Source organism: Phragmites australis, chromosome 17, assembly GCF_958298935.1.
Source record: "Phragmites australis chromosome 17, lpPhrAust1.1, whole genome shotgun sequence".
In the NCBI taxonomy this organism is placed as follows: Eukaryota; Viridiplantae; Streptophyta; class Magnoliopsida; order Poales; family Poaceae; genus Phragmites; species Phragmites australis.
The window spans coordinates 29,389,374-29,411,080 of record NC_084937.1 but is presented as its reverse complement, the minus strand read 5'-3'; the positions used below and the strand labels follow the sequence as shown (position 1 = coordinate 29,411,080).

Sequence of the window (21,707 nt, the reverse complement as noted above, 5' to 3'; positions counted from 1 at the left end):
GCTGCGACAAAGTACTTGCCTCTGCTGTGATGGTGGATGATAATCATCTCAACAGCTCCTATGCAAAAAGAAAGCTGGATCATAACCTACCCAGTTTCAGTTTCTTGGACAAGCAGAGTACTGTGCCTTTGGATGATGTAGTGTTTGGGGACGGCTTGGGCCTCGGGGGGGCTCAGTTTAGCTGGAGACCAACAGGCCAGGTTTCACACTTCCAGTTTTGACACTCCTGATGCAATCTCAGATATATCCAGAAATGCTCATCACGCTGCTGATGCTGCAACAGATGACATTGCTGATCCGGCTGATCATTCTCGTCCACCTCTGCTGCTCCAACGGGTTCTGTGGGTGTTTCTGCAGATGCGTATAACGCAAAGGATCAGTTCAAATTTCCTTCTCAAGCATGGTGGAAGAACCTCGTGTGCAACAATGCAAGGAATCTGTTACCTTTCGGTTCATCTTCTTTGCTGCCACAATTGTTGGACTAGCGATTCTGGGGAAGCATTGGCAGCGGCAGAAATTGCAGTGTCAAAAGTTCAGGCTTCATTTTAATGCTGACAATGAGGTACCCGTTTACTCTCTCACAGATTGAAGTGAAATTAATCGCATGTTTACTCATGTAATGTCAATAGCGAGATATATTTTTGCAACATGTTGATAGAACTGATTTGGCCCAACCCAACTGAACTTTAATCGTGTGTGTGCTAGGTGTAATTGTAGTGGACTTTTTCTGAGTTCTGTCCTTTCTTATAGCAGTTGAAGAAACTATCCTAGTGTATATCAGGAATTTCATTGTTAACTCCAATCTAGTCTTGGTATCGATGAGTTTGAAGTAGTTGTGATGGTCTGCTGTAGGGCTTATATATGCCGATCTTATTCCAAATTACCTTCCTACTGAACAGCAAAGAAGACAAACAAGTGCCTGCTAGCAGTCTACCTGTTGACACTAAATTGTCAATGATGAGTGTTAGAAATAACAACTTGTATTCAATTATAGTTCTATAGGAGCAATATATAGATATAAGAGGAAATCCTAGATTAAGAGATTACAATAATACTTTTGACTATTATACCCTTAACACCCCCTCGAATGCAAGACATATGTAATAGCGCTGCATTTGAAAGAGGTGACACTAAGTAATAAATTTAGACTAATACATCCAAAAACTGTCTCTTCAAAGCTGTCGTAGAGTGAAGCCTTAGTAATCCGGTCGGATCAAGCCGAAGAAGTGCAAGACAAAGCACGAGAGTAGAGTCGTGATGATGACAACGAATGAATGCTCTTGGTCAAGAATCGTAACAAAGCGATAACGAGTAGCAAGATAACAAACGAAGTTGTCACTAAAACTACGAAAAGATCTAGATGGCTAAGCTACATCAATAACGAAAGAAAGAAATCGACTAATGAACGAAGGAATATGTGAACTCGAACAACATACACAAACTTAAAAAGAAAAACCGAAACTTGGATGGACGCAACAGAATTACAAAGACTCTAAAACTAGACTAAGACACTAGTAAGCACCGCCTAGCACATCAGCAGCACCACACACCACATAGTGACTAGCACAGAGAAGGACGCATCACCATAGAGAAGGACGTAAATAACACAAGCATGGAGCCCAGCCACGCCAGATGCCGATAAGCAAAGCCAACAAGAGAGAGAAATGCCTCGTGATAAAAACAAAGCCCAATGCCTTCTTCTTGAAGGTGCATCCGTGGAGTCGCATATGGAGGTTGGTAGTGTATTCGCGGGTGACCACCGGGTGCGGCGGGCAGCCGAAGCGACGCACGGCAGAGCAGCTTCCGTCGGGGAGCGGGGAGCGGCTGCGTCTGGGAGACGGGGAGCTGACGGATGCGATGGGAAGCTCGAACCGGGCATGGAGTAGAAGTCGATGCGGAGGACGGGCACGCAATGGATGGGGCTCCGTCGAGGCTGACGAGCAGGAGGGAGACGACCGGCGACTGAATGGTGAGAGGAAGCTGAGGGAGCCGATCTTCAGAACAGACGACCGAATGGCGGGAGGGAGACGATGGGGTGGGTGGCACGGTTCACAAATGCGATGGTAACCGCCCAAAAATCGCGGTCACCGACCTTCTCGGTGCAGCTCGGTTTCAAAAGTTGAGCGGTTACCGAATTTGAATTCAAAAAATTCAAACCGATTTTGAAAAAAAATCAAAAAATCCAAAACAAATCTGATAAAAAAACTAGAGATAATTTCAAGAGTATCTGTGAAAACCAAACTTGAAACAAATATAGTTTGGACATCCAAATTGACGGGAAAACTTCGAATATATTTGTAATGAGCTCGTTTGTGTTCTGGGCTGAATGAACAGTCGATTACGGCCCGTTTGCAGCCCACGGCCAGTGGATAAGGTGGTGTCGGATTGGAGCTTGCTGGCAGTGCTACACTTTCCCCACCGCAATTCCAACAGGTCCACGAGCGGCGCCGGCAACTTCCCGAGCTAATCCGCTGTAGTCCGGCGCAAATCCAGCGGTGCTTCGTCGGTTATCGTGGTCTGCAGCTCGGTTACCGACCGCCTTTCTTCGGTAACCGATCGACGACCCCAGCTCATCGGTAACCGTTACTAGCTCCTCGGTAACCGCTGCTATTAGCTTGATTTTGTGATTTTAATGGTCGGTAATCGTTGTAATACGGTCGGTAGTGATAGATTTCATGTTATTTCGACGATGCATTGCGTTATGAGTTCGGTTGTAAACTGTGTAGTAGTTTTTTTTTTGTGTAAAATGCATTGTTCGGTGATGAGTTCGGTTGATTTGTTGAGTTATAAACCTTATTACATTGAATTGTCCGTGTACATGCGAATGATGGTAATATTCGTGCTAGATAATCGGCTATTTAGGTGTATATGGTACTAATATTCGGTCAAATAAGTTTATTAGTTGGGTAAGTATTGATAATTTTTGTTCAATTGAGTTGAGTAACGATTTGAACACGTGTGGGCATATGTATTAGTAGGGTAACCATCGAGATTTCTTCTTCCTACAGAGAAATTGCAAACTAATCGATGACAGATAAAGATGTGGTGTGGCAGCATGGGGACAATTTGGCCCCGGGTTTTAGGTGTAATTATTGCAATAAGGAGAAGAGAGGCGGTGGTGCCACAAGGTTGAAAGAACATTTGGCAGAGCACGGATCAAATGTTGTACACTGCGATAGGGTGCCTCCAGATGTACGTGATTATTTCAGACGTGAGCTGGATAGGGCAAGAGATAAGAGGAAGGGAAAGGTAGACGAGAGGGTTTGGAGGCAAGAATCAGCTAGAGTTCAAGTAGATTTGACAAACGACAATGAGGACACGGAAGAGGAATAGGTGCAGCGTGCCATAGGTCAATCGAGGGATGAGGAAGAGTTTAGGAGGAGGGCAGGCGAGTCCTACGAGCATAGATGTGGTAGTGGTATTGACAGAGGGGGCTCTGTGTTAAAGAGGATGCTTAGGAGAGCATCGTCAACAAGGGGGCCACCACCAAGCGTCCGAGATTACAATGTTGCTTTAGCAAAATCCCCTGTGCAACCGAGGATTGACACCGGGTCATGGAGTGCTCAGGGAAAGAAAGAGAAGGAAGCTATTGGTGTGACATGGTCCAAATTTTTCCACACTTCAGGCATTTCTGGCAGAAGGGCGGACGATGCATTCTTTATCGCTGCAGTTAAAGAAACACAGAAATGAGGTGAGTGATTAAGTTTGTAATGAATTTATTATTGTCATATTTCTTTCTTTTTGAGGTCTGATGCATCATTTTACCTATTTTTCTGAGCCTCATATCACTATACCTACTTGCAGCGCAATGGTGGTCTATGTTTGGTTCGTCTACACCTACACTATCAATACTTGCTAGATGCCTAGTGTCACAGTGCGTGTCATCTAGTGGGTGTGAGAGAAACTGAAGTACATTTGCTTTCATCCACACCAAAGTTCGCAACCGATTAAGCTACAAGAAGCTCCATAAGTTGATATATGTCAACTACAACCTGAGAATACAGAACAACTTGGATGCAGGTATCAGGTCAACTGTTGATGATGATCCATTTCAGTGGCTTATGGAGCTCACGTTGAATGAGGATAACAATCCGCTCCGGGACTGGATGGAGACCGGGAGATCAAATGCAGTCCCTGAGCTTGATGAGGAGGACACAGATAGCGACGTACCCCTGCCTACTCACCTGATGACAGATACAGTGAACATACCTGACTTGCAACAATGGGCTGCTACAGTGGTTGGTGACACACACACGGGAAAGAGAAAGAAGCAAATGACGCATACAAAGAAGAGCAAGAGGACTAAGGGCAAGGGCAAAAGATAAGTGCAAAACGATGAGAGCACGAATAGTGACCCAAAGAGCCCAACTTACCAAGAATCGAATAACAGCAGCTCAAAGACTGACAGCGGTGATGATGATGGTCAGGGCGGTGATGCTCATCCATGCCAATCATCTGTCGTTCCTCCTATGCAATTCACTGGTGAGAGTCAGTTTTCGCATGCCACGCAAGATCAGGACCACGATGCTCCATCCTCAGCAAGAAATATAATACATAGTGGCCACGATTGACCACAAGATAGTGCGAGCTATTCCAGCAGCTATGGCATGGAGAGTAGTTCTGGATCGTATTCGTACCACTATACTGTCCCCGATGCTCAGTCAGAGCCTCCTATTCAGTGGGTCTATGAGTGGCAAGACCCTGAGTTTTATGCCACTTTGCAAGGACAATGGTCAACCACTTCTGCATGGACAGGACAAACATGGGCTGAGTTTAAGGCAGAGTTGCTATCGACACGACGACTAATGCTAATGTCCACCGATGAGTACAATATGACCGAATGTAATCGGCCCCTAAGCTGGTGGTTCTAAAGGTGATGCAAATTTACTTTCAAAGGTCATGACAATTCCATATATATTTATTAATTTCAGGCGTTGCATATGTAATATATGTATATATTCGAAGCAATAATTATATGTTCGTGCTTGAATTGCTATTACTATCTGTTTGTTGCCTTCGAAACTTCAAAAATATAGCAAAGGTCATGCCAAAATTTTATATGATATTAAAAAACATATCATGGTTCTATACTATTTTCTCCCATGATTTAGTGGTCAATTTTTTGTTTATTATGATTTTTCAACTTAATTATTGATAATGCGTCCACGCATCTCGGTAATCGCTAAAAATTGTTCGATTATCGCATCAATTCGATCGGTTTTCGATCTGTCGGTTACCACCCAAACCGCTCGATTTATCGAGCAAACCGCTCGGTAACCGGTCCAAACCGATCGGGCAAAAACACGATTTTTTCGCTAAATTTCAAATTTTGTCGAATAAATTTTCTCCGATTTTTTTTGAATTTTTGACCGGTAACCACGGTTACCGCGAGATTTCGGTTACCGCCGGAGCTCGGTAACCGAGCTCCGATCGGTAACCTTAACCTTGGTGGGTGGGCGGGACTAGATCTAATCCTGGATGAGTTGCAGTGTCCTAAAACAAATGGTGTCTTCTTGAGATCATTTAGAAATAATGCTTTAGCTCTATCTCATGGCGGATGAGTGGCTGCAACGGCAAATGTGTTGATCCCTTATGCTGTGTAGTTAAGATTGAATGATTGATGCATGGATTTGAAGTCTTTACATCGCATTTTCAATCCTAGGTGTCTTTCTGGAATATTTTGCAATTGTTCAAGTCCAAAAGAGAATGAAAAAAGTTTCCGGAATCTTTAGGGAAGAAATGTAAAAGAAAATTATGAGATGGTGGTAGCAATCCAATAGTTTGTTTCGAATATACATGGTCTCTGGCTGAACCTCCTGTAGTTTGCATATTTGTGTTCCTTGACTGGTTGTAAATCATGGTGAAAGAATTGGAATTGAATTGAATTGAATGTTTGTACATCTAATTAAGCAGCGTCTACTGACAAGTATTCTAGGCTCGACGTACGATTGGGTTTGGTCATGTGATAGCAAAAATATATAAACAACTCTTAATAGCATGCTTGTTGCAGAAGATTGGATGCAACGTTGGCCAGGTGTGGTGAAGGGCGCCATGAACATGGTGCGAGGGACCTGAGTCAGCAGAGTGGGCGGTGGCAATGAAGAGGAACAAGTACTTACTGCCTTACTGGTTGATGATGACGAGAAGATGAGTCCCTCCCCATTACTTACTGTAATGACCTGCATGGTGGTTTGTTCACTCTGGCACCTCACCTGGCGTTGGTTGGTGTAAAGGTCCAGTTTTACTGGTAAGTTCACGCGGCGGCGATCTGAACGTGTCCGACAGCCGTGATGCCGGCTAGACTTGTCCAACTGGGCTGGCACCAGTCTGGCTACGTATGGCCGGTTAAGGTATGGTCTGTTAGGTCGGATTAAGTAAACAGGTCATGTCATATCAGCTAACGTGCTGAAGTTGCAGTTCACGACACGGTCCGTGAGCGGTCGTATCAGATCGGTCCAGATACAGTTGTGGTACGGTTGGACATACGTCACCAATGGGACGATGCGGTCGGGGTGGGGGGCAGGTAGGATGGGGTGTAACCGAGTCGGAGCCGGGGTTGTGGCCTACATAGGGACCCTATGCAAACCCATTACTTTGCAAAGGGTCCAAACACAAGTTTCCTAATTTCTATAATCCAAAGCAATGAATTTTAGAAATTCCAAATATGTCTTTAGCCTCCAAATTTATATGAAGAGTAGTATGGGCTACTCGTGTTGTGTTTGGTTGGTGCCTCAGGGCAAATGGCGCCACCTATCTTTTGCTGTTTATAAACTTTATTTCTACTGCATAGTAACTCTAACCGGATAGGAGATGAAACTGTTGTATTTTGTTCTCCTAGCGTTCGTTGTTTTGTAAATTGTTGAACTTGTAAAACTTAAGGATTTATAATGTATTTATGCATTGATATGATGAAACTTGTTGTAAAGGCGTGTATTCCGATCTTAGCATAAAACACATGCTAGGACTACCGGAATTGGATTCTAGTTAATCATTGTTGGTCGCGATTGTTGTGGTGAGATGTGGGTTAGCACATGCCATGTAGAAAGACGAGCATGTGCTACCTCTTATCTTATTAAATGATCATCCTAATGATTAATCCGAATACAATTTGGATGGTTCTTTATACAAAGCCAAATTACAAACTAACCTTGCTTGACCATGAAGGTTTATCACACCACTTCATGACACTGTGTCATTTTGCCAAGCCACCAAAGCCACGCAAATTGCTTACCCTTGTAGGTGTTACCTTCCCAATTTTCCCAAGGCACGCATTTGCAGATTTAATTAGTGAGCTTTCCTGGCTTAAAAGTAGCTTTCCATTATAAATAGAAGGGGATGTGACTTAGCTTGCCCAGTCATTCATTTGGGAGTAAATTTCAAAAACCTACAACTATTTTAACATATGTTGCATAAAACTACAACTTCTAGTGCTCATTTCAAAAACCTACAACTATTTTAATACATGTTACAAAAAAACTACAACTTTCTCACTGTAGTCCCATATATCATCCTATATGGTATATAATAAGAGAATTAATCATGGGTCCACCTGTTGCCAGAGGATGACAGGAGGGCCTACGGTGAGAAAGTTTTAGTTTTTTTTGCAACATATGTCAAATAGTTGTAGGGTTTTGAAATGAGCACTAAAAGTTGTAGTTTTTTTAAACATATGTTAAAATAGTTGTAGGTTTTTTAAATTTACTCTTCATTTGGTCATGGCACGTGTCGGAGGGTGAACTCCTGTCGCAGGGATCCTGGGGGACCCCTTTTTAGATATTCGGCTGGGGGGATGATCCTGAATATGTTCGCCTGAGAAATAAATGGGTATGAATGCGATGACTGGCGGTGCGGAGTGATCTAATGCGGAAAGGAGTAAATGCACTGGTGTTTAGACAGGTTCGAGCCGCACAGGGGCGTAACACCCTACTCCTGTATGGATACTATAAATACCCTGAGGAAGTCTCTCAAGGATGTTGCGGGTTACAAGAATGATTATCTATCTTAGAGCCTGGGGCTCTTTATTCTTCGGCCTGTGATCTTTTCTTCTCTCTTCTGTGCTGTGTTTTTCCACACTTCTGAGCTGTTTGTTTCTTTTTCACTTACTTTCTTCTGTGCCGTCGGCTGCTTTAAATACCCGCCGGCAGCAGCGTGCCCCGAACGGGAGGGGGAGCACGAGTTCCGAGACACCATAAATGGAAAGGGCGTCATTATTTCCTCTGGGCAAAGTGACGGGGGTGGAAAATGCGTATCACGCCCGGTCATCCGTCACCATAAATGCACTGGCAATGGGCGCTGTGGAGAGGGCCCACCGGGCAGCCGCAGAGCGGCCCGACGTGCCCGTCCTGTCTTGTTCCCCTGCCACAGCAGCGCGGCAGACGGAACGCCTCGGCCCTTACGACGTTATCCCGAGACGGGCCGGATGGCACGGGATGGGACCCGTGCAATTAATAACCCCATGCCCTTCTGCCAGGACGTGGCAGGAACTAACGCTGAGCGCAGCGGGAGCAGTTGGAGGTGACAGGCCATGTACGCTCTTTAAATATGGCCTTGGGCCTTTGACTGGCTGACACCTCATCGGTGGGCCCCTCGGGGGCCACTGTCAGGGGGCTCTTTGAGTCGTCGAGGAACCGAGTGCTCGGGGGTACTGTTCACCTCCCCGAGCACTCTCTCCCGGGCACACTTGTACGGATCCTCGGGGAACCGAGTGCTCGGGGGCTGCTGCACGCAGCCCTGAGCACTCTCTCCCGAAACTTCCTTCATGGGTCCTCGGGATACTTGGGTGCCCAGGGGGCCACCGCTAGCGGCCTCGGGCACGTTTCTCCCGGTAATTAGCTTTCCTGGTCGTCGGGGGACTTGTGTGCTTGGAGGTCACCGCACACCTTCCCGAGCACGTTCTTCCCGGCACTTAGACTTCGTGGGTCATCAGGGAACTGGGATACTCGGGGACCACCGACTGTGGCCCCGAGCGCTCTCTCCCGGGACTCGATCTTTTTTATCTGGCGGTGGAGACTCCGCGGGATGGCGCCATGTGGCGGATTGCTGGCCTGGCCTCGGGATTCGGGGACCCCCGGTTCTTGATACACCGACAGCATGATAGCTCATCTTTTTCTCCTCCCTTCTCTTTCTCTCTTGCTTTCTTAATCATGGCTATGAAATTATGGATTGGCCATGGTAGATGCTAAAGCAAGAGAAAGGATTAAAGAGGAGGAGTCATGCATCACCACCCTTGATCATAAGTATCATCAAGCATCTTTCTAATCCAAACATTCTTGCATCTTCTTCCTTTCCTAGAAAGGTGAGTTCAAGAATGGATGGACTAGTATGCATAAGAGTTGCAAGTGCACAAACTAGCATGAATAGGAGCTATATGATAAAGTATTACATCTAAGCATGTATAAGCTTTATTGACCAACTAACATATACAAGATTGATTTGCCCAACTAGTATGTATAGGCTTTAAGCTATGTTTTGCCACTAGAGTGCATATGGGATGTTTGAGCACAAGTTGCTACTACATGTATATAGATGTGTTTTCATATTTAGGCATGTTAAATCTTGCTGCAATTTGGTACATATTTATGTGTGCATGTAATCCATGTATCAAGCAGTAGAGTATGCCAAGTTTAATATACGCAGGATGGTAGATATGGTTTCTTTGACCATATTGTATAGTCATCATTGAAATTTACAAATGTATCATAATATGATCTTCAAATCTCTAGTTCTTGGTTGCTACGGACAATATCATGATAATATGTTTAAGCAAAGCTTTTAACCTTCAGTTTTGCTCTTAGTTTAATTAAGGACAAGGCATGTTAGTGTAATTCAGCTCATGTTCTAAGTCATCAGTGCATCATGGAGTCATGTAGCATCATAAGCACACATATTGCACATCATTGAGCATTAGGCATTAGGTCGTCCATCATGCATCATTTCAGGGCTAAACAACTAGAGCATGAGGAAATAGTAAATGGGATAAAGCTCAGTTAGCTAGAGATCGAACTAGAATGGAGCCAAGCTCCATGGCTGAAAACCACTTGGCAACCAGAGTGATGAAGGGGAAACCCAATCATTGTCTCACGGCAGCTCGAGGTAGAACACCAGCGTGGCGATGGTGCATGCCCCTATGGAAAAGCTGAGGAAGGAGAGAAGATGATCAACAAGGTTGAGCATGGGGCACAAAGGAGCTTGAGCTCCACTACAACCACCGCCACTTGGGAATCCAACCGGAAGATGTGGTGGCTGCTCCAAGGTCCTATGGCTGAGGACCACCACCAAGGTGGGGAAGGGGAAGAAGGCCACGAGAAAGAGCAAGGGCCCTAGAGGAGATTCGTGTGCTCCACTACGGTCGTTGGAGCTCGAGACACCAGGGTAGAGACAGTGGCAGTGGTGAGCCATAGGGCTCAACCTCCCTATCGAGTTAGGGTAGAGGGAACTAGGTTGTAGGAGTAGAGGAGGAAGACCCAATAGTGATAGAGCTCCTCTAGAGCACCACCGGGGCGGTCGGAGCCAAGGGAAATGACCATGGTGACTGTGCCAGTGGCTAGGGTTTACCCAGAAGGACAATCTAGGTACACGTGCGGTGGAGGATCACCCAGAGCACCCAGGACAATCTAGGTACACGATGGCGAGGACCCGACAGTGATGAAGTCAGTAGAAAGGCTAGAGTGACACGACTGAGGCGAAGAACGAGAGAGAAAAGAAGGGGATCGAGTTGGGAGAGAGAGAGAGAGAGAGAGAGAGAGAGAGAGAGAGAGAGAGAGAGAGAGAGAGAGAGAGAGAGAGAGAGCGGACGACTGGGTTGGTCGGGTCCTTTTAGCTCGACCCAACCTAGTCAAGGGTGGCGGGAAAAAAGGTCAGGCCGACCGAGACTTTAACATGCTGGCTCAATCCCAGGGGCCAATTTAGTTAGGCTTGAAAGGCCGACGGTTGGGTTTAGCCCTGTTGGGCTATGGACCGAACTATTGGGCCAAAACCCAAACCTAGTCCTTTTCAAAAATTCTAGTCTTTTTATTTATTCTTTTCTTAGTTTTTATTTTTCTATTTTAAAAATAGGTGCTTTAAAAATACATCAATAATTTATTTAATTTAGGAAAATTATTTAAAGTTTAGTAAAATTATTGAATTAATTTTATAAACATAGAAAAGTGGGAAAAATAATATTTACTGTATTTTGTTCCCAACTTGAATTTGAAATTAATCCAAAATTTCCTCAAGCTTAGGGAAGCCCTCTTAAACATGTTAAGTGATCTATTCGGGGTTAAGGATCATGAGCCTAAGACATATGACACTAATTCATTTAGGGCTTACCTTAATCAAATCTATCGATTTGATCTTTCAAGGCATAAGAACTACCACATGAGTATTATACCTTGTCTGATGTCCAGCACTCCTTCAGCTTTGCTGACTCAGGCAAGTTCTGATCCTTGCTCATATTGTGTAACTATTTTCAGAGCAACATTTGAACTTATTTATATGCTATCACATGCATGATCAATCCGAATCTGGTTAAACCTGACTAATGACTATGAAACATGAGATATTCGGATCTAGAATGTGTACTATGAGATAATGCTTGCCTTGCTTGGCATGTCTGTCTTGAATGCCTCACTAGTGACTCCTTGATTACATGTTAAGTAACCTACCCTTGTGTTAAGGCATGCAAGCGTCATATTTTTTTGCACTAATCATAGACCTGATTAAGTCCTACTTAGCCAAGTATCACTTGTTAGTACCATCTCCAGGAGACCAACTTCATGGTGGGGCTCCACATGGAGTTATAGATATATATTGTTGCTTAGTAAATATTGCATATATGGTTGTCAATTCACGGGTTGGTGGTTAGTGGACTTACTCCCTCTGCCTCTGAGAGACGAGAGGATACCATCACTAATTCGCCCTAGTCTTGCTTTAGCCAGTCCACTCCCGAAGCAACCTACCAATAGTATGAGAAATATCATATTGGCATTGATCATGTCAGGCACATCTGTGTATGTGAGACATAGAGAATCAACTGCCATATGGTTCTATCTTGTGGTGCATTGACCAATATAGTTTTGAAGTTAAAATCTGACTCTTTTCTGACAACACTCTTTCGAAAACCTGCATTCATGTTATCCTTTGGATAACCTCAAGAATTCAGTGAAAACGTTGAGAAGTTTGTCATGGTATGTGTGGTTGCTATTATAGAACTTGTTGAGTATCTTCGTACTTATGCTTTTAAATCTCCTTGATATATAGATGGGCTAGAGGTAGATTTAGAATATAGGTTCCCTGAAGACGACGAAGAAGCCTTCGATGCATAAGTAATTGAAGGATAAAATGGAGAAATACTTCAATATGATGTTCTCATACTTAGAGAAAGACATCAGTAGCACATCAAAAAAACAAAGGATGGGTTGGGAGGATAACTTGATCCATCTTCAAGGCGTGGAACTTAGATCTTAGTGGAACTTTGGTTTTCTACTCAATGATACTTCGTGAAGTTACCTTAAGTAATGGTTTTTATCGTGTATGGACCCTTACATCGTCTTCTGCTATACTATTCTGGTGCACTTATGCTTTAATTAATAAGTTTGCTTACCAAGATATAGAGTATAGACTCACGTTCTACCTTGAAAGTGAAACCTCAAGTCACCATAGTTGGTTGGTTGGTAGAACCCGATTGCATTGTTGGCAGGCAGAGTTGGGTATCCATCACTATCACCATCGCCATTTTAGGCTAGCTCATTATTTCTTTCCTAAATACGACAACTCCTCTGTGTAGGAATGTGTTAACACTATACTAGATGTTATGTACAGCAATATCGTTCAGAAATCTGTGAATGAATCATCAGTGGTAGGCATATTTATACCTTCATTTGTGATTGAATGAATCAAGAAAGAAAGAAATAAATAAATTCTAGAATGTGGTTGCGCAGCCGCAACGCATGGTGATGGTGTCGCCTATTCACCTTATACTGCCTGTGTGCAGTGCAATGCAGTGCAGTGGTAGCAGTCGTCATCGTCTATACATATGCACATGAACTAACTGTGCATGCCTGTCTGACCTAGCAGACACAAGAATACTACTATAGAATAGTGGAGTAGTAGCAAATTAGTAAGCCATGAAGAAGGGGAAATGAAGCTTCTTGCTCTTGTTTGTGTATTTAGCTTGTTGTTTCATGGATCCATGTAAATAGAGATAGAGGTGTCAAAAGGGCACATTTATACTAGTACCTTTCCTTAGCTAGGTAGGCTAGGCAGCAGGAAAGTGTGTGTAGTGTGAGTTGGAGGTTGGGTTAGATCTCACTGGGGTCTCTATTAGACACGATTTGATCCTCGTGTCTCATATTACGTCGTACCATACTTATTAGATATGATCCATTTATTATATCGTACCGTACCGACACGAGTAAACTTTAGAAAGATTCAAGCATGGTCCTTAGCATATCGTGCTATTGTCATGTCATGCTGGCTCAGGCACGGTTCTACTCCGTAACATCTGACAATATTTATATATTTATTTCTTATCATCTCACACTTGTATCTCTCATACTTATACATCTTTTTTAATATATTATACTTTGTATCAGAGAGATTAGAAAATAAACATAGGAAAATAGTCGTACAAATTATGTCGTGTCTTTTTCATATCATGCTGACACATGCATAGCTCAAACCATCATACCGTGTCGGTTAAGCACGACACAACTCTCGTGTTTGTGCCGGCCCAAAATATTTCGTGCCAATCCGATCTAAATTTTTGTACCAGCCTGATCTAAAATATTTCATACTGTATCGTGCTTTAAACCGTACCAAAACTCATGCCGTGAACGCCAAGTTCCAGCTCTATACGTGTGCACCCAACCCAATTCGGTTTGGACGTCAGGCAGGTGCCGGCGTGTTGATGGATCATCCATGGATGGCCGGAGGTGAGTGAGGTCAGGCCATGCGACATGGATGCGGACGAGTGCCGTGGATTGCTTTAAGATATTTTTGCGCGTGCAGGTGCAGTGCGTCACATCGCGGTGCACGAGGAGCCGTGTGCTTTGGGTCGAGTCTTCTCTCTCTTTCATCAGTCTCCCTCCTCACACTTTCTTCCTAATTTCCTTTTCTTTTTATTTAGGAGCTGGTCTGTAGTGGGGATAAAATAGAACCCAGGATTGATTGATTGATTAATTAATCGGAGGATGATTCTATTAGTACGTAGCTTGCCGCTGAGTGCCTCGATATATCGATCTTCCTCCCGAAACCAACTGTAGCAACAAGCTAGCTGCCTAAAACACTTGACGCCTTCCTCCCTTCTTTCCCCATCATATCCATCGGTCTCGTCAATTCCTACTACCTTCCTAGTACCATCCATCCATCCATCTATCTATCTAGTATCGATTAGCCAAAGCTCTATGTAGCTTCTAATAGTTACTAGCTAGACACCTTTATTAGTCTTCTTCTTGGCCATGCATCAAAATTCTTCTCTAGTAGCTTAATTGCTAGTCTTCCTTGAAGCTTCAAAATTCATTCCCCTCATGGATCATTTTCGGTTCTTGGAAGTTTCTTCTTTCACCTCCTAGCTGCTGATTCTTCTTGTTTGCCGGCAGGAAGAGCATCTAGTCTTGTTAATTAGTCGTACCTTCCTTCCCGGAAACTTCATTAGCTCCACCGATGGTGATGTGAGAAGGGAGGGATCAGGCACCATACAATAATACATAATCCAAGGAATTAAGCTCATCGATCGATCATCTCAAACATCGATCATTCGTTTTGTTGTATATTAGTTAGTTGTGCATCATAGCCTAGATTCATACAGGAGCGTATATCGGTGGCTGCCTTGCCTTGCCACGCTCCGGTCCATCGAGCAGCAAATTGAAGGAAAGCAAAGGGAAATAAGGATGCAGGATGACACCGCGCGCACGGTGAACGCAGCCGCCGTCGTCCTGGCCGCCGCCAGGAGCACCACAGGCCTCCACCAGCAGCAGCTCGGCGACCACACCTGCACGGCCACGGTATGTACGCCACCTATAACGTCCTAGTAACTATGATATCCTACATGATCGACTATTAATTTATCGAGTTGATTGCCCTTTACTTATCCCTTCTCATCTACTGTAATCTGTTGGCATCTTAATTGTTGGAGGTTAATGGTCGATCTCGATCCCTAAGTAGGAGGATCACCAGTAGTACTAGTCTATCAAAGAGTTGAGGAAATTATTCTTCTGGCGTTGTTTTCTAGCTCTGCATATATTAATTTCCATTGACGTGCTAACTTAATTCACTAGAGCCATACCCTCTGTTCTGTTGCCCTGATCGACTCATATGAGTCATCAAATTTTATCCAACAAAAATTCGAATTTCTTTAATTTTCTGCCAACAACTAGTTGTTTCTGTTGAATTCCTAAAGGAGGAGTCTTTCTTCTACTTGATATGGACTATTTTATTCACTCCTACTCCTTCATAGAGAGGGAGCCTTTCCCCCCTAGGACCTAGGTAGCGAGACACCCTGTTGTAAGCATCAGTTGTTCATTGCAATCACGAAAGAAATCTCCACCAGCTTTGCGCCTCTTGTTCTTGTGTTCTATTTTTTGGTTCGAGCAGAGAGGGAGATATCTTAACTGCTGATAACGTTATTCAACACGTTATCCGCACCTCGCTCTACCATTATCGTCATCAACTACATCTACTTTGTCGTCGTCGTCGACAACACAAGCATCTAAATTGTCAATAGCGAGATTGGATTGTCTGCCTACTTCCGATGTACATAGCATCGCGCTACTTGTTGCGTCATGCGATCTACCAGCATCACACCTTACGGTATGTTGATCATCACATCTTGCAGATCGCTCGTGAACCGGCCATCGAGCCAAGTTTTTATTGCTCTATTCCATTGTACACGCACTACACACATACATGAATAGTACATATGCACGGTGGGGCCTGCAACCACCATCGGCAAAATCGCGCTGACGATAGCACCATCCTTCACAGTACAACTGCGATGGCACGAAGGTCGCCGCCATACAAAAACAGAATAAAAAACACCGGCTACTCATGAGGTTATTGTCACCGTCCTGAAGCCGCCACCACATGGATCGACTTATCATCAACCCAATCGGATACAACAACCCCACATCGTTCACTGCATCGCCTTCTGCTCCCGCGAGCCGCCGTGTCGTCGCCCGCTATCGCCGATGCCACCTTGTCACGGTGTGAGCCCACATGCCTCGCCTTCCTCCCCGTCACCAATGCAGAATGACATTGCAGGCTTCCCTTTGTCAACACATAGGCCCACAAGCCAAGCTGCGTCGCCATCCGTCCTGACGCACGAGCCTACTAGTCTCTGCGCCATCGCATCCGCTAGCCATTGGTCAGCCTCCAACAACACCATCGCCGCAGGCTCGAACTCTCATCAGCGCCCTCATCTGGATCCAGAGCCAAAATCTTTGTCAAAATGCAAGAAGCATTCTGATTGGTCTAAATGGCAAGAAGCAATCAAGAATCGAACTTACTTTATAAAAGACAAGTATTTGGACCTATAGGCTTACACCTGAAATGTCTTCTCTGTAGGACAAAAATGGATTTTTTTCGTCTAAAATAGAGATTGAAACAATAAGGTGGTAAGAGATAAAGAGAGAGTAGTAGCACAAGGTTCATACAGAGATCTAACATTGTCGAAGAAACCAACTCCTTTGTAATGGATGTAATAACTTTCCGATACTTAAATGCATTGGCAGTCAATATGAACTTGCAAATGAAAATGATATATGTCATAACCGCATACTTGTAAGGGTCATTAGATGAAATCTACATGAAGGTTCCTGAAGGAATCAAAGTCCCTAAAGATGAAGAACGCAACATGTAAGTGTGAAATTACAAAGATTACTCTATAGGTTGAAACAATCTAGTAGAATGTGGTATAACCGGCTTAGTGAGTTCCTCTTGAAGAAGGGATTCCTAAAGAATGAAGATTATCCTTGTGTGTTCATTAGAAAGTCAAATAAGGGTTTATGTGTTATATCCGTCTATGTTGATAATTTGAACATCATTGTAACCACACAAGATATTGAAGAAGCTAATTCTTACCTAAATAGTGAAATTGAAATGAATGATTTAAGTAAGACTAAATATTGCTTAGGCTTGCAGATTGAGCATGCCCATGAAGGAATATTAGTGTACCGGTCATCTTATACCAAGAAGGTATTGTAGAAGTTTAACGTGAAAGACGCTTACCCACTGAAAACCCCTATGAGGTCACTCGATGTAGCGACAGACCCTTATAGACCAAAATATGAAGATGAGGATATACTAGGGCCTGAATATCCTTACTTAAGCGCTAATGAAGTATTAATGTACCTTGCGAATGTTACCAGACCTGATATTGTATTTGTTGTTAACCTATTAGCAAAATTCAGCTCAGCTCCAACCAGACGACATTGAAATGAAAGGAGATTTAAGTCTAATGGGTTATACAGAAGCAAGGTATTTGTTTGATCCCCATAGAGCATGGTCTCAGACTGGAAACACGCAACACCATCGGTTTCAGCAGGCTTTATTTTTTCTTTTTTAAAAAAAGAAATGTTTGTTCCAATCCCTGATGTGCAGTTTATATTTTAGAAATACATGCTCTGGAACAAACATTGAGAAAGAAATGGGTGAACGAATGACAAGCTGTAAATTAACATGTGACCAAGAAAGAAAAAAGAAGAGAAATACTTTCTGTGAATGTTCCAAGGATGCAATGCAACCATTGCATTGTAGCGATGAGACAGTTAGGTTCTTGATGCCACTGCACTCAAGTCATTAAGCACATATCCGTGGAATAGCAAGCTAGGTTAGTCAGTATTTACGTACTAATTTGTTTGTGGCACTTCACTGGCCACCAGAAGCAACATGCTTGGATGCACAAACAGTGACTGAAGTGTCAAAGTTCAGTTGAAGACTATGTTTCATTTTACTAGTATCTGTCAGTTCACAGCACCACAATATTCTAATGATCATGATTATGTGTGTGTGTGTGTGAGAGAGAGAGAGAGAGAGATTCCTCTTGATCTTGCATCTCTCATTCAAGGGAACAAGAGCATGGATGGCACACAATATTCTGGATCCATGCTTCTGAGCTGAATTCTCACAATGATCTCGTACAAAATCTGTTTCCCAGTACAGATTTATATTTTACTCAAAGAAGAAGGGAAACAGAGGGAGCAATGTGATTGATATGCATGTTTGGCCTGGAGTGTGATGCAGATTAAGAAGAGATGGTGGTCGCGACTGAAGGCGAAGCTGCAGTGCTTCCGACCCCACGGCCACCCCCAACGCATCGCCGACGCGGTCTCCACGTCGCCGGAGCCGACCGAGCAGGCGGCGGCCAGCTCCAGCAGCTACTACACCCGCCACGCGCCGCAGTCGTCGCTGGCCTTCGTGGCGCCGCCGCCGTCGCCCGCGTCGTCTGTGCTCACCTCGGAGTCGCCGTCGCCCGTGGTGCTCCTGAACACGAGCAGCTACAGCTCGCCCACGGCCTCCATCTTCGCCATCGGCCCGTACGCACGTGAGCCGCAGCAGCTGGTGTCGCCGCCGGCCTTCTCCGCGGGCTTCACTGAGCCGTCCACCGCGCCGATCACACCGCCGCCGGAGTGTCTCCACCTGGCCACCACCCCGTCGTCGCCGGAGGTCCCCTTCGCCCGCTTCCTGTCGCCGTCCACGGCAGAGCCAGAGCAGCACTGCGGGGGCACGGAGGGGTTCCACGCGTACCAGCTGCACCCGGGAAGCCCCATCGGCGGCCACCTCGTGTCGCCGGGGTCGACCTCCTCCTCGCCGCCGGTCTGGATGTTTGAGGCTGAGGAGATGGCGTCGCGGAAGCTGCACCGGCGCAACGAGGGGTCGCTTCTTGATGGTGGGCGCATCCCGGAGGCGGAAGGTGGCGCTGAGGCGAGCACCGGGATCGGCAGCGCGAGGAATAATGAGACGTGCGATGAGGTGGCTAAGAGCGGTGAGTTTGTGTTCGGCTGCGTGGACGGGTGGTCGACGGGTTCGGCCGGCGGTGGATCCACAGACATGAGGGGCGGCGGAGGGGGAGACACGACTGAGGGTCGCAAGCAGCAATGGCCTTTCTTCCTTCCACATACATGATCGAGCTCCCACCCAGCTGTGATAGATGCATTTTTATTCTTACCTAGAATTAATTAACTCACTTGAGACTCTGGATAACAATGGCGTCGGTACGGTGCAATTTGGTACTGAGCTAGCCAGTGCATTGTCTATCGATGGAGAAGAGTCTCTCTCTATATATATACATATACACTTAGTATGTACTCCTTTCGATTATAAATGTAGTCGTTTTAGTCCCCTTAATTATTCTTTAAATATAAGTTATTTTTAACTTCTATACACTTTTTTTTAATTCTTTTTTCTCTTGTTTAATAAATACTACTATTATCATAAATCAATGAGTTATCTTTTTCAATACAGAATAAATAAAAGACAACAAGATCATTTGATATAATTTCTTAATCCTTATATATAAATTTAAAATGAACTATATTTGCAATCGAAGGGAGTATGTAAGTATGTGCGCGCGCACTTACAGGGAGGGAGAGGTGGCTTGTTGCAGTTTGCTGCTATATATCCGAATCCGAATCCGAATCCGATGAGGGGTGCAACGGTTGATCATTAATTGCAGTCGGCGGAAGAAGAGGGGCCACTGCCCACTGGCTGCCGTCGATGTAGGAGACGTCCATGAAGGGCGCGGCCTGCCGCTGATCCAGCTGCCTGGCGTACGCCACCCTCTGCGCGGTGACGTTGCTAGCGCCGGGGCCCGTGCACTCGTACTCACCGAAGAACACCGACCTGCATGCATCGTTCCAATTACTCCACTACAGCAATTCATATCTGATCGGGAAATTCGATGGATCATGTATTAATTGCAGGAAGAAATAGAAATAGCATGCACGCACTGCTGTCTCGCCGGGTCGTTCCAGTCGTTCCATCCGCCGGGCGCGACCACGGCGGCGAGGTACGTCCTTGCGAAGACGACGGTGGCATAGGGTCCCCACGCCCTGCCCAGCCACACCTGCCCCGTGCCCACGATGCTGCACCGCACGAACGCGAAGCCCGTCTTCTCTGCCGCCGACGCGCGCCCCTGCGCCGTGATGCTCCCGGTGACGCTGCCGTCCGCACCGGCGTTGGCGACGGAGCTGATGGTGCAGCCGAGGTAGAGGGAGCGAGCGTTGCCGAAGATGAAGTCGATGGATCCCTCGACGTAGCAGCCCCGGAACAAGTGGCGGCCCTGCTCGTCCAGCAGCGTGTCCTGCGAGCTGTAGAAGCCGCACCAGTAGAAGGCCGCCTGGTCTCCGGCCACCCGCAGCGCCACCGCCTGGCCGCCCGCGTCCCCTGGGTCGGCAGCGTGAGCGGTGTTCTGGACGCTGATGTTGTAGGCTACGAACCTGTCGGCGAGGACGGTGAAGGTGGCGCTGTAGAAGGTGCCGCCGCTGGAGTTGGCGGTGTCGTTCCAGAGGATGATGCTGTTGAGGTTGCCACGCCCCTGCACCGTGACGCCCGTCTTGTTGCTCCACACCACCACCTTCTCGGTGTAGACCCCGGCGTCCACGGCGATGAGCGTCCGGACCGCGGCGTAGTCAGGCACGGCGTCGACGGCCTTCTGCAGGCTGGTGAAGTTGGCGCAGCCCTTGCGGTCGACGGTGAGGACCATGGTGGCGTTGTGCAGGGACGCCATCTTGGCCGCCCATTTGGCCTGCTCGTCGCACTTCCGCCGGTGGCGGTGCTGGTCTTCCGCAGGGACAAGGAGCTGGGTTGGTGGTGATGAGGAGGTGATTGTGGCAGCAGGTGAGGAAGGCGCAGCGGAGTAGGGGGAAGCACGGAGGTATAATCTGGAGGCGAGAAGAGCAGAGGAGATAGCCGATGCTGCCCATAGCCATAGCAGCAGAGGAGATGGCCTCATTTCAGTTGCGGTCGAATCTGAGCAGAGTTTCTCTTCTCCTCTCTTTTCACCAACGAATGAATGCATCGATCGATCCATCCATCATGCATTGCATGATAACCTGACCGGCCAAAAGGATCGGATCGGAGGAGAGCAAATGGGATTGATTCTTCGTCGTCGACAAGACGACAAGTGAGGTGTAAGGAACCACTGCAATGCAATGCAATCTCTAGCTAGCTTAGCAAGGATCCTACGATATGATCGAATGTATTCTATGATGCTGCGTTGCGTCATTGCGTGGTGATGATGAGCCGTAATGTGACTGCAAAGCAAAGCCATTCCATGTTCCAGATCGATAGAAAGAGAGGTCGTCGTTCTTTCGGTATTGCAATCATCACCAACATATATAATACTGTATTACATTGCTTGCTTGCTCAACTGAATTCACAAATGCAAGTTTGTATACTCTGTTTTTGCTGTTTTTTAAGACAATCGAAAAAACTTCTAGCCTTTTGTATCATGTGATGCATACAACACCTCTGCTTTTGCCGTGGTTAGTGTATATCTTCTTTAAGCTGTTTATCTGCAGCGCAGGCATATACATCCATACAGCTCTAAGCTCTTCAAAAAATTACTGCTGGATATACAGATAAATATTTTCCTCAAAAAAATACAGATAAATATTAGCTGCATGCCCTTCTCAGCCTTCCTTCCTTGTTTACTTTGTATCGATCATGAATCAACGTGCAGGTATGTACCACTAACACATTGACTAGCAACACGTACAGCATATGATTTA

The 21,707-nt window shown here is 45.6% G+C and overlaps 2 protein-coding genes across 6 annotated transcripts; one reads left to right on the top strand and one right to left on the bottom strand.

Annotated features, from left to right (window-relative positions):
* Positions 1-14,083: 14,083 nt before the first annotated feature.
* Positions 14,084-19,279, top strand: LOC133896819 (uncharacterized protein At1g76660-like). Of its 5 annotated transcripts, none has more exons than XM_062337466.1 (3): positions 14,084-14,984; positions 15,574-15,789; positions 18,210-19,279. In XM_062337466.1, exons 2-3 carry the CDS (start codon positions 15,731-15,733, stop codon positions 19,099-19,101), a joined length of 951 nt encoding a protein of 316 aa, XP_062193450.1. In that variant the 5' UTR covers positions 14,084-14,984; positions 15,574-15,730; the 3' UTR covers positions 19,102-19,279. The 5 variants fall into 5 exon arrangements, with proteins under 5 accessions (XP_062193450.1, XP_062193449.1, XP_062193451.1 ...); XM_062337465.1 differs by having other exon boundaries at positions 15,437-15,789; XM_062337467.1 differs by lacking the exon at positions 15,574-15,789 and having other exon boundaries at positions 14,088-14,984.
* Positions 19,280-19,564: 285 nt separating this feature from the next.
* On the bottom strand, positions 19,565-20,929 carry LOC133897077 (putative pectinesterase 14). The gene is made up of 2 exons (XM_062337646.1): positions 19,926-20,929; positions 19,565-19,818 (listed from the first exon to the last, which is right to left on the bottom strand). Exons 1-2 carry the CDS (start codon positions 20,927-20,929, stop codon positions 19,590-19,592), a joined length of 1,233 nt encoding a protein of 410 aa, XP_062193630.1. The 3' UTR covers positions 19,565-19,589.
* Positions 20,930-21,707: the final 778 nt, after the last annotated feature.